Source organism: Chrysemys picta, chromosome 12, assembly GCF_011386835.1.
Source record: "Chrysemys picta bellii isolate R12L10 chromosome 12, ASM1138683v2, whole genome shotgun sequence".
NCBI lineage: Eukaryota > Metazoa > Chordata > Testudines > Emydidae > Chrysemys > Chrysemys picta.
The window spans coordinates 6,905,655-6,916,876 of NC_088802.1; the positions used below are offsets into that span (position 1 = coordinate 6,905,655).

Consider the following 11,222-nt stretch of genomic DNA (forward strand, 5'->3'; position numbering starts at 1 on the left):
TTTCTCCCTGTTCCTGTACCTGTACGCCATGTCGTCACTCGGCCCTCCCTCCCTCCCGCCCTCCCTCCTTCTCCTGGTCCATCAGATACTACTTTCGCGCCTTTTTTCTGACCAGGCGCCATAGCTAGCACTGGGATCATGGAGCCCGCTCAGATCACCGCGGCAATTATGAGCACTATGAACACCACGCGCATTGTCCTGGAGTATATGCAGAGCCAGGACATGCCAAGGCGAAACCCGGACCAGGCGAGGAGGCGATTGCAGCGCGGCGACGAGAGTGATGAGGAAATTGACATGGACATAGACCTCTCACAAGGCACAGGCACCAGCAATGTGGAAATCATGGTGTCACTGGGGCAGGTTGATGCCGTGGAACGCCGATTCTGGGCCCGGGAAACAAGCACAGACTGGTGGGACCGCATCGTGCTGCAGGTATGGGACGATTCCCAGTGGCTGCGAAACTTTCGCATGCGTAAGGGCACTTTCATGGAACTTTGTGACTTGCTGTCCCCTGCCCTGAAACGCCAGGATACCAAGATGAGAGCAGCCCTCACAGTTGAGAAGCGAGTGGCGATAGCCCTGTGGAAGCTTGCAACGCCAGACAGCTACCGGTCAGTCGGGAATCAATTTGGAGTGGGCAAATCTACAGTGGGGGCTGCTGTGATCCAATTTGCCAGGGCAATGAAAGACCTGGTGATAGCAAGGGTAGTGACTCTGGGCAACGTGCAGTCAATAGTGGATGGTTTTGCTGAAATGGGATTCCCAAACTGTGGCGGGGCCATAGACGGAACCCATATCCCTATCTTGTCACCGGAGCACCAAGCCACCGACTACATAAACCGCAAGGGGTACTTTTCAATGCTGCTGCAAGCCCTGGTGGATCACAAGGGACGTTTCACCAACATCAACGTGGGATGGCCGGGAAAGGTACATGATGCTCGCGTCTTCAGGAACTCTGCTCTGTTTCGAAAGCTGGAGGAAGGGACTTTCTTCCCGGACCAGAAAGTGACCATTGGGGATGTTGAAATGCCTATCGTGATCCTTGGGGACCCAGCCTACCCCTTAATGCCATGGCTCATGAAGCCGTACACAGGCAGCCTGGACAGGAGTCAGGACCTGTTCAACTACAGGCTGAGCAAGTGCCGAATGGTGGTGGAATGTGCATTTGGACGTTTAAAAGCGCGCTGGCGCAGCTTACTGACTCGCTCAGACCTCAGCGAAAAGAATATCCCCATTGTTATTGCTACTTGCTGTGCGCTCCACAATATCTGTGAGAGTAAGGGGGAGACCTTTATGGCGGGGTGGGAGGTTGAGGCAACTCGCCTGGCCGCTGATTACGCGCAGCCAGACACCAGGGCGGTTAGAGGAGCACAGCAGGGCGCGGTGCGCATCAGAGAAGCTTTGAAAACGAGTTTTGTGACTGGCCAGGCTACTGTGTGAAACTTCTGTTTGTTTCTCCTTGATGAACCCTCCAAACCCCCCCCACCGACCCGGTTCACTCTACTTCCCTGTAAACCAACCACCCCACCCCACCCTCCCCTCCCGCTTGCAGAGGCAATAAAGTCATTTTTTTTTAACATTCATGCATTCTTTATTAGTTCCTTACAGAGGTAGGGGGATAATTGCCAAGGTAGCCTGGGATGGGTGGGGGAGGAGGGATGGAAAAGGACACACTGCATTTTAAAACTTTAACTCTTATTGAAGGCCAGCCTTCTGATGCTTGGGCGATCATCTGGGGTGGAGTGACTGGGTGGACGGAGGCCCCCCCACCGTGTTCTTGGGCGTCTGGGTGAGGAGGCTATGGAACTTGGGGAGGAGGGCTGTTGGTTACACAGGGGCTGTAGCGGCGGTCTCTGCTCCTGCTGCCTTTCCTGCAACTCAACCATACGCTCGAGCATATCAGTTTGATGCTCCAGCAGACGGAGCATTGCCTCTTGCCGTCTGTCTGCAAGCTGACGCCACCTATCGTCTTCAGCCCGCCACTTGCTCTGTTCTTCCCGCGATTCAGCCCGCCACCTCTCCTCTCGTTCATATTGGGCTTTTCTCATCTCCGTCATTGACTGCCTCCACGCATTCTGCTGTGCTCTATCAGCCTGGGCGGACATCTGCAGCTCCGTGAACATCTCGTCCCTCGTCCTACGTTTTCTCTTTCTAATGTTCACGAGCCTCTGCGAAGGAGAAACATTTGCAGCTGGCGGAGGAGAAGGGAGAGGTGGTTAAAAAAGACACATTTTAGAGAACAATGGGTACACTCTTTCATTACAAGGTCGCATATTTCGGCTTGCAGGCAGCCATCGTAGGCCACAGTGTTTTGGCTTTTTTAACCTTCTTAACATGCGGGAAAGGTTGCAAACAGCAGCGCATTTCCCATATCAAGGATGAATTGGGTTGTCCATTTAAAATGGGGTTTCAATGTAAAAGGAGTGGCTGCGGTTTCCCGGTTAACATGCGGCACAAACACAAGTAAACCCCCCCGCCCCACACACACACACGATTCTCTGGGATGATCACTTCACCCCTCCCCCCACCGCGTGGTTAACAGCGGGGAACATTTCTGGTCAGAAGAGCAGGAACGGGCGCCTCTGAATGTCCCCTTAATAAAATCACCCCATTTCAACCAGGAGAGCTTTCTGGAGATGTCCCTGGAGGATTTCCGCTCCATCCCCATACACGTTAACAGACTTTTCCAGTAGATGTACTGGCCGCGATTGCCAGGGCAAAGTAATCATTAAACACGCTTGCTTTTTTTTTGTAATGTTTACAAATAGTTACAAAGTTACACTCACCAGAGGTCTCCTGTGTGCCCTGAGGGTCTTGGGTGAGTTCGGGGGTTACTGGTTCCAGGTCCAGGGTCACAAACATATCCTGGCTGTTGGGGAAACCGGTTTCTCCGCTTCCTTGCTGCTGTGAGCTACCTACAGTACCTCCATCGTCATCATCCTCCTCGTTCCCCGAACCGTCTTCCCTGTGTGTTTCTCCAGTGAGAGAGTCATAGCACACGGTTGGGGTAGTGGTGGCTGCACCCCCTAGGATCGCATGCAGCTCCGCGTAGTAGCGGCAAGTTTGCGGCTCTGCCCCGGACCTTCCGTTTGCTTCTCTGGCTTTGTGGTAAGCTTGCCGTAGCTCCTTAATTTTCACGCGGCACTGCTGTGTGTCCCTGTTATGGCCTCGGTCCTTCATGGCCTTGGAGATCTTTTCTAATACTTTTCCATTTCTTTTACTGCTACGGAGTTCAGCTATCACTGCTTCATCTCCCCATATGGCGAGCAGATCTCGTACCTCCCGTTCGGTCCATGCTGGAGCTCTTTTGCGATCCTGGGAGGACTCCATCACGGTTACCTGTGCTGATGAGCTCTGCGGGGTCACCTGTGCTCTCCACGCTGGGCAAACAGGAAATGAAATTCAAACCTTCGCGGGTCTTTTCCTGTCTACCTGGTCAGTGCATCTGAGTTGAGAGTGCTGTCCAGAGCGGTCACAATGAAGCACTGTGGGATAGCTCCCGGAGGCCAATAACGTCGAATTCCGTCCACACTACCCCAATTCCGACCCGCAAAGACCGGTTTTATCGCTAATCCCCTCGTCAGAGGTGGTGTAAAGAAACCGGTTTAAAGGACCCTTTAAGTCGAAAGAAAGGGCTTCGTTGTGTGGACGTGTCCAGGCTTAATTCGGTTTAACGCCGCTAAAGTCGACCTAAACCCGTATGTCTACACTACGAAATTAGGTCGAATTAATAGAAGCCGGTTTTATAGAAATCGGTTGTATACAGCCGATTGTGTGTGTCCCCACATAAAATGCTCTAAGTGCTCTAGTCGGCGGACCGCGTCCACAGTACGAGGCTAGCGTCGACTTCCGGAGCATTGCACTATGGGTAGCTATCCCACAGCTATCCCACAGTTCCCGCAGTCTCCGCCGCCCCTTTGAATTCTGGGTTGAGATCCCAATGCCCGGATGATGCAAAACAGTGTCGCGGGCGGTTCTGGGTACATGTCGTCAGGCCCCTCCCTCCCCCGTCACAGCAACGGCAGACAATAGATTCGCGCCTCTTTACCTGGGTTACCTGAGTTACCTGTGCAGACAACATGGAGCCCGCTCAGCTGAGCTCACCGTCACCATATGTCCTCTGGGTGTCGGCAGACGTGGGACTGCATTGCTGCACAGCAGCAGCTGCTAACTGCCTTTTGGCGGTAGACGGTGCAGTAGACTGGTAGCCTTCATCGGCGATCTGGGTGCTGGCAGCCGTGGGGCTTGCCTTTTGGCAGTAAATGGTGTATTACGACTATTAGCCGTCCTATTACAAGTCGGGTCATCGCACATTAGCAGAGTCTTCCCCGAGCAGCCGATTGTGCAATAGGCCTGAAGACCATCGTCATACGCCGCCCCGTATTTGCTGCCAAGCACCCAGAAAGATGCCGAGGGCTATCAGTCACGCTGCACCGTCGTCTTAAGATGTAAAAAATAGATTTGCTCTGTATTCATTTGCTTCCCCCTCCCTCCGTCAAATCAACGGCCTGCTAAGCCCAGGGTTTTCAGTTTAATCTTTGGGGGGAACATTCTGTGTGACAGTTGTTTGTGTTTCTCCCTGATGCACAGCCACCGTTCTTGATTTTAATTCCCTGTGCCTGTACGCCATGTCGTCACTCGGCCCCCCTCCCTCCTTCCCCTAGTCCGTCAGATACTACGTTTGCGCCACAGCTCAGAGAGCCGAGAAGCGGTTCGCGCCTTTTCTTTGAATTCTGGGTTGAGATCCCAATGCCCGGATGATGCAAAACAGTGTCGCGGGCGGTTCTGGGTACATGTCGTCAGGCCCCTCCCCCCTCGTCACAGCAACGCAGACAATAGATTCGCGCCTTTTTACCTGGGTTACCTGTGCAGACAACATATCACGGCAAGCATGGAGCCCGCTCAGCTCAGCTGAGCTCACCGTCACCATATGTCCTCTGGGTGCTGGCAGACGTGGGACTGCATTGCTACACAGCAGCAGCTGCTAACTGCCTTTTGGCGGTAGACGGTGTAGCATGAGTGATAGCCATGGGGCTGGCAGCCGTAGGGCTGCATTGCACCAGCCCCTTGCCAGGCGATGGTATATTATGACTGGTATCCGTCGTCATCGTATTGGTGTGGCTGTCAATCATGGCCACCTGGGCAGACATGCTACTGTTTCGATGATGATGGCTACCAGTCGTAATATACTATTTTCTGCCAATTGCCCAGTATTGTCTGCTAAGCACCCAGAAGAGGCCGAGGGCGATGCTGGGTGCTGGCGGACGTGGGGCTGGCAGACGTGGGGCTGCATTGCTACACAGCAGCAGCCCCTTGCCTTTTGGCAGATGATGGTATTTTATGATTGGTATCCGTCATCGTCGTACTGGTATGGCTGTCACTCATGCTGCACCGTCGGCTGCCACCTTAAGATGTAAAAAATAGATTTGTTCTGTATTCATATGCTTCCCCTTCCTCCGTGAAATCAATGGCCTGCTAAGCCCAGGGTTTTCATTTTAATCTTTGGGGGGACCATTCTGTGTGACAGTTGTTTGTGTTTCTCCCTGTTCCTGTACCTGTACGCCATGTCGTCACTCGGCCCTCCCTCCCTCCCGCCCTCCCTCCTTCTCCTGGTCCATCAGATACTACTTTCGCGCCTTTTTTCTGACCAGGCGCCATAGCTAGCACTGGGATCATGGAGCCCGCTCAGATCACCGCGGCAATTATGAGCACTATGAACACCACGCGCATTGTCCTGGAGTATATGCAGAGCCAGGACATGCCAAGGCGAAACCCGGACCAGGCGAGGAGGCGATTGCAGCGCGGCGACGAGAGTGATGAGGAAATTGACATGGACATAGACCTCTCACAAGGCACAGGCACCAGCAATGTGGAAATCATGGTGTCACTGGGGCAGGTTGATACCGTGGAACGCCGATTCTGGGCCCGGGAAACAAGCACAGACTGGTGGGACCGCATCGTGCTGCAGGTATGGGACGATTCCCAGTGGCTGCGAAACTTTCGCATGCGTAAGGGCACTTTCATGGAACTTTGTGACTTGCTGTCCCCTGCCCTGAAACGCCAGGATACCAAGATGAGAGCAGCCCTCACAGTTGAGAAGCGAGTGGCGATAGCCCTGTGGAAGCTTGCAACGCCAGACAGCTACCGGTCAGTCGGGAATCAATTTGGAGTGGGCAAATCTACAGTGGGGGCTGCTGTGATCCAATTTGCCAGGGCAATGAAAGACCTGGTGATAGCAAGGGTAGTGACTCTGGGCAACGTGCAGTCAATAGTGGATGGTTTTGCTGAAATGGGATTCCCAAACTGTGGCGGGGCCATAGACGGAACCCATATCCCTATCTTGTCACCGGAGCACCAAGCCACCGACTACATAAACCGCAAGGGGTACTTTTCAATGCTGCTGCAAGCCCTGGTGGATCACAAGGGACGTTTCACCAACATCAACGTGGGATGGCCGGGAAAGGTACATGATGCTCGCGTCTTCAGGAACTCTGCTCTGTTTCGAAAGCTGGAGGAAGGGACTTTCTTCCCGGACCAGAAAGTGACCATTGGGGATGTTGAAATGCCTATCGTGATCCTTGGGGACCCAGCCTACCCCTTAATGCCATGGCTCATGAAGCCGTACACAGGCAGCCTGGACAGGAGTCAGGACCTGTTCAACTACAGGCTGAGCAAGTGCCGAATGGTGGTGGAATGTGCATTTGGACGTTTAAAAGCGCGCTGGCGCAGCTTACTGACTCGCTCAGACCTCAGCGAAAAGAATATCCCCATTGTTATTGCTACTTGCTGTGCGCTCCACAATATCTGTGAGAGTAAGGGGGAGACCTTTATGGCGGGGTGGGAGGTTGAGGCAACTCGCCTGGCCGCTGATTACGCGCAGCCAGACACCAGGGCGGTTAGAGGAGCACAGCAGGGCGCGGTGCGCATCAGAGAAGCTTTGAAAACGAGTTTTGTGACTGGCCAGGCTACTGTGTGAAACTTCTGTTTGTTTCTCCTTGATGAACCCTCCAAACCCCCCCCACCGACCCGGTTCACTCTACTTCCCTGTAAACCAACCACCCCACCCCACCCTCCCCTCCCGCTTGCAGAGGCAATAAAGTCATTTTTTTTTAACATTCATGCATTCTTTATTAGTTCCTTACAGAGGTAGGGGGATAATTGCCAAGGTAGCCTGGGATGGGTGGGGGAGGAGGGATGGAAAAGGACACACTGCATTTTAAAACTTTAACTCTTATTGAAGGCCAGCCTTCTGATGCTTGGGCGATCATCTGGGGTGGAGTGACTGGGTGGACGGAGGCCCCCCCACCGTGTTCTTGGGCGTCTGGGTGAGGAGGCTATGGAACTTGGGGAGGAGGGCTGTTGGTTACACAGGGGCTGTAGCGGCGGTCTCTGCTCCTGCTGCCTTTCCTGCAACTCAACCATACGCTCGAGCATATCAGTTTGATGCTCCAGCAGACGGAGCATTGCCTCTTGCCGTCTGTCTGCAAGCTGACGCCACCTATCGTCTTCAGCCCGCCACTTGCTCTGTTCTTCCCGCGATTCAGCCCGCCACCTCTCCTCTCGTTCATATTGGGCTTTTCTCATCTCCGTCATTGACTGCCTCCACGCATTCTGCTGTGCTCTATCAGCCTGGGCGGACATCTGCAGCTCCGTGAACATCTCGTCCCTCGTCCTACGTTTTCTCTTTCTAATGTTCACGAGCCTCTGCGAAGGAGAAACATTTGCAGCTGGCGGAGGAGAAGGGAGAGGTGGTTAAAAAAGACACATTTTAGAGAACAATGGGTACACTCTTTCATTACAAGGTCGCATATTTCGGCTTGCAGGCAGCCATCGTAGGCCACAGTGTTTTGGCTTTTTTAACCTTCTTAACATGCGGGAAAGGTTGCAAACAGCAGCGCATTTCCCATATCAAGGATGAATTGGGTTGTCCATTTAAAATGGGGTTTCAATGTAAAAGGAGTGGCTGCGGTTTCCCGGTTAACATGCGGCACAAACACAAGTAAACCCCCCCGCCCCACACACACACACGATTCTCTGGGATGATCACTTCACCCCTCCCCCCACCGCGTGGTTAACAGCGGGGAACATTTCTGGTCAGAAGAGCAGGAACGGGCGCCTCTGAATGTCCCCTTAATAAAATCACCCCATTTCAACCAGGAGAGCTTTCTGGAGATGTCCCTGGAGGATTTCCGCTCCATCCCCATACACGTTAACAGACTTTTCCAGTAGATGTACTGGCCGCGATTGCCAGGGCAAAGTAATCATTAAACACGCTTGCTTTTTTTTTGTAATGTTTACAAATAGTTACAAAGTTACACTCACCAGAGGTCTCCTGTGTGCCCTGAGGGTCTTGGGTGAGTTCGGGGGTTACTGGTTCCAGGTCCAGGGTCACAAACATATCCTGGCTGTTGGGGAAACCGGTTTCTCCGCTTCCTTGCTGCTGTGAGCTACCTACAGTACCTCCATCGTCATCATCCTCCTCGTTCCCCGAACCGTCTTCCCTGTGTGTTTCTCCAGTGAGAGAGTCATAGCACACGGTTGGGGTAGTGGTGGCTGCACCCCCTAGGATCGCATGCAGCTCCGCGTAGTAGCGGCAAGTTTGCGGCTCTGCCCCGGACCTTCCGTTTGCTTCTCTGGCTTTGTGGTAAGCTTGCCGTAGCTCCTTAATTTTCACGCGGCACTGCTGTGTGTCCCTGTTATGGCCTCGGTCCTTCATGGCCTTGGAGATCTTTTCTAATACTTTTCCATTTCTTTTACTGCTACGGAGTTCAGCTATCACTGCTTCATCTCCCCATATGGCGAGCAGATCTCGTACCTCCCGTTCGGTCCATGCTGGAGCTCTTTTGCGATCCTGGGAGGACTCCATCACGGTTACCTGTGCTGATGAGCTCTGCGGGGTCACCTGTGCTCTCCACGCTGGGCAAACAGGAAATGAAATTCAAACCTTCGCGGGTCTTTTCCTGTCTACCTGGTCAGTGCATCTGAGTTGAGAGTGCTGTCCAGAGCGGTCACAATGAAGCACTGTGGGATAGCTCCCGGAGGCCAATAACGTCGAATTCCGTCCACACTACCCCAATTCCGACCCGCAAAGACCGGTTTTATCGCTAATCCCCTCGTCAGAGGTGGTGTAAAGAAACCGGTTTAAAGGACCCTTTAAGTCGAAAGAAAGGGCTTCGTTGTGTGGACGTGTCCAGGCTTAATTCGGTTTAACGCCGCTAAAGTCGACCTAAACCCGTAGTGTAGACCAGGCCTTTACTTATTAATTAACCCAGAGTATGTGGGGGGGGGGGCAAACAGCTGTGCATATCTCTCTATCAGTGTTATAGAGGGCGAACAATTTATGAGTTTACCCTGTAGAAGCTTTATACAGGGCAAAACGGATTTATTTGGGGTTTGGATCCCATTGGGAGTTGGGTATCTGAGTGTTAAAGGCAAGAATACTTCTGCTTTCAATTAAGCCTGCAGCTGTTAGGGGATGTGGTTCAGACCTGGGTCTGGGTTTGCAGCAGGCTAGCGAGTCGGGTTCAAACCAGACAGGGCACTGAAGTCCCAAGCTGGCCGGGCAGGAAAGCAGGGGCAGAAGTAGTCTTGGCACATCAGGTGACAGCTCCCAGGTTTCTGTGATCCAACCCGTCACACCCCTGAGGTAGAGAGCATCACACTTGTTTCTTAGTCTGCCTCCAGGACTTTCTCCAGTCCTAGCTGTCAGTTACCTTAATGCCGGGGCCTGTGACCCTTCTCTCAGGGAGCCTGTCACAGTTTCAAGGTAACTGCATCTCTAGCAACCTGCATTAGCTCACGACTCCAGCCACCCCATCTCTGGGCAGAGATCCCCGTCCCTCTCCCTGATTGGGCCACTTAAAGCTGCACAGCTCCCTTCTATATGCCAGGTATCGTATCCCCAGCAAGCCAGTCTGTCTAAAAGCCAGCGCTTGCACCTTGCTTCCACTCTGAGCGCAATGCCGAGCGTGTTCCAGCTGTTACAAGCTACCACACGGCCCTTTCTCAACTGATAAAAGGCAGGAATGGTTGCATGAACAATAAAAATAAAACGCTTTCTAAACTTAACAAACTAGACTTGGTACAAGGTGACGTCCCTCACTACAGGTTCCCAGTAACATTGCTGACCAAACTCTCAGGTCAGGATCTGCTCCCAAAGTCCAATGGCTTTTTCTTTTGTAATCTTAAATGAAGAGGGAATGTGGGATGTTTTTGCCCCTCACTTTTATAATCCAGTCCCCCTTCAAGATGCAGTTTCCTGAAGCTCACCCTTCAAAGCAAAGTTTATTCACAGTAAAGAAGGCGACATGTCTGGTGGTGAAAAGTTCTGTGCTGTTTCTTCTCACCTCAGTTTCCTGAAATGCAGATTTTCCTTGTCTCCTGTCTTCCTCCTCTCACTGTCTTAAAACTTATATGTAAACTGAGGGGAAAACACTCCTTTGGTTCAGACCTGCTTGACCAATGCTGCCTAACTGGGGCTCTCTGCATTTGAACATGTGCCAACATCATTTGGGGGAATTTATAACTTTACATATAATGTTGCTACGTCCATTTCACCATGATCTTATTGACCAGCAAGTTATTAGTTTTCAAATGATGCCTTACAAGGTGTATTTTCTATAAAGATTATTACAATAGGGTGTACAGCAGGGGTAGGCAACCTATGGCACGTGGCACGCGAGCTGATTTTCAGTGGCACTCACACTGCCTGGGTCCTGGCCACCGGTCCTGGGGGGGCTCTGCATTTTAATTTAATTTTAAATGAAGCTTCTTAAACATTTTAAAAACCTTATTTACTTTACATACAACAATAGTTTAGTTATATATTAAAGACTTATAGAAAGAGACCTTCTAAAAACATTAAAATGTATTACTGGCCTGCGAAACATTAAATTAGAGTGAATAAATGAAGACTCGGCACACCACTCCTGAAAGGTTGCCGACCCCTGGTGTAGAGTACATGGTGTCACCGGGTGGTACCTCTCTGGAGTTGTTTAGTGACTCACCTTAATCAACCTGTACTATGTGTAGTTCCCGAGCCTCTGTGGTCGCCCTCCCCCATGGAGAAGACCACAACCAGAGAGCCCATTCATACATTTTAACACAATGGTCCCCAAACATGCAAACCCAGCCTCTGAATTTGTGCCTGGGAGCCTCCTTGTGAAAATGTTGCAGGGGCCTAGAACCAGCTTGACACGCTTGTCCCCTGCTCCAGGAGACGC

The 11,222-nt window shown here is 52.0% G+C and overlaps 2 protein-coding genes across 2 annotated transcripts; both read right to left on the minus strand.

Annotated features, from left to right (window-relative positions):
* Positions 1 to 1,688: 1,688 nt before the first annotated feature.
* Positions 1,689 to 3,330, minus strand: LOC135974705 (uncharacterized). The gene is made up of 2 exons (XM_065563182.1): positions 2,787 to 3,330; positions 1,689 to 2,191 (listed from the first exon to the last, which is right to left on the minus strand). Exons 1-2 carry the CDS (start codon positions 3,328 to 3,330, stop codon positions 1,689 to 1,691), a joined length of 1,047 nt encoding a protein of 348 aa, XP_065419254.1.
* Positions 3,331 to 3,969: 639 nt separating this feature from the next.
* On the minus strand, positions 3,970 to 8,866 carry LOC135974706 (uncharacterized). The gene is made up of 2 exons (XM_065563183.1): positions 8,323 to 8,866; positions 3,970 to 7,727 (listed from the first exon to the last, which is right to left on the minus strand). The coding sequence occupies exons 1-2, from the start codon at positions 8,864 to 8,866 to the stop codon at positions 7,225 to 7,227; spliced, it is 1,047 nt and encodes a 348-aa protein (XP_065419255.1). The 3' UTR covers positions 3,970 to 7,224.
* Positions 8,867 to 11,222: the final 2,356 nt, after the last annotated feature.

What these genes read in the sequence shown, in the direction of transcription:
- LOC135974705 (XM_065563182.1), bottom strand. Translation starts at nt 3,330, where the DNA reads ATGGAGTCCTCCCAGGATCGCAAAAGAGCTCCAGCATGGACCGAACGG. An exon ending in GGGCACACAGGAGACCTCTG is followed by an intron (nt 2,192 to 2,786) that starts GTGAGTGTAACT and finishes CTCCTCCGCCAG; the next exon opens with CTGCAAATGTTTCTCCTTCG.
- LOC135974706 (XM_065563183.1), bottom strand. Translation starts at nt 8,866, where the DNA reads ATGGAGTCCTCCCAGGATCGCAAAAGAGCTCCAGCATGGACCGAACGG. An exon ending in GGGCACACAGGAGACCTCTG is followed by an intron (nt 7,728 to 8,322) that starts GTGAGTGTAACT and finishes CTCCTCCGCCAG; the next exon opens with CTGCAAATGTTTCTCCTTCG.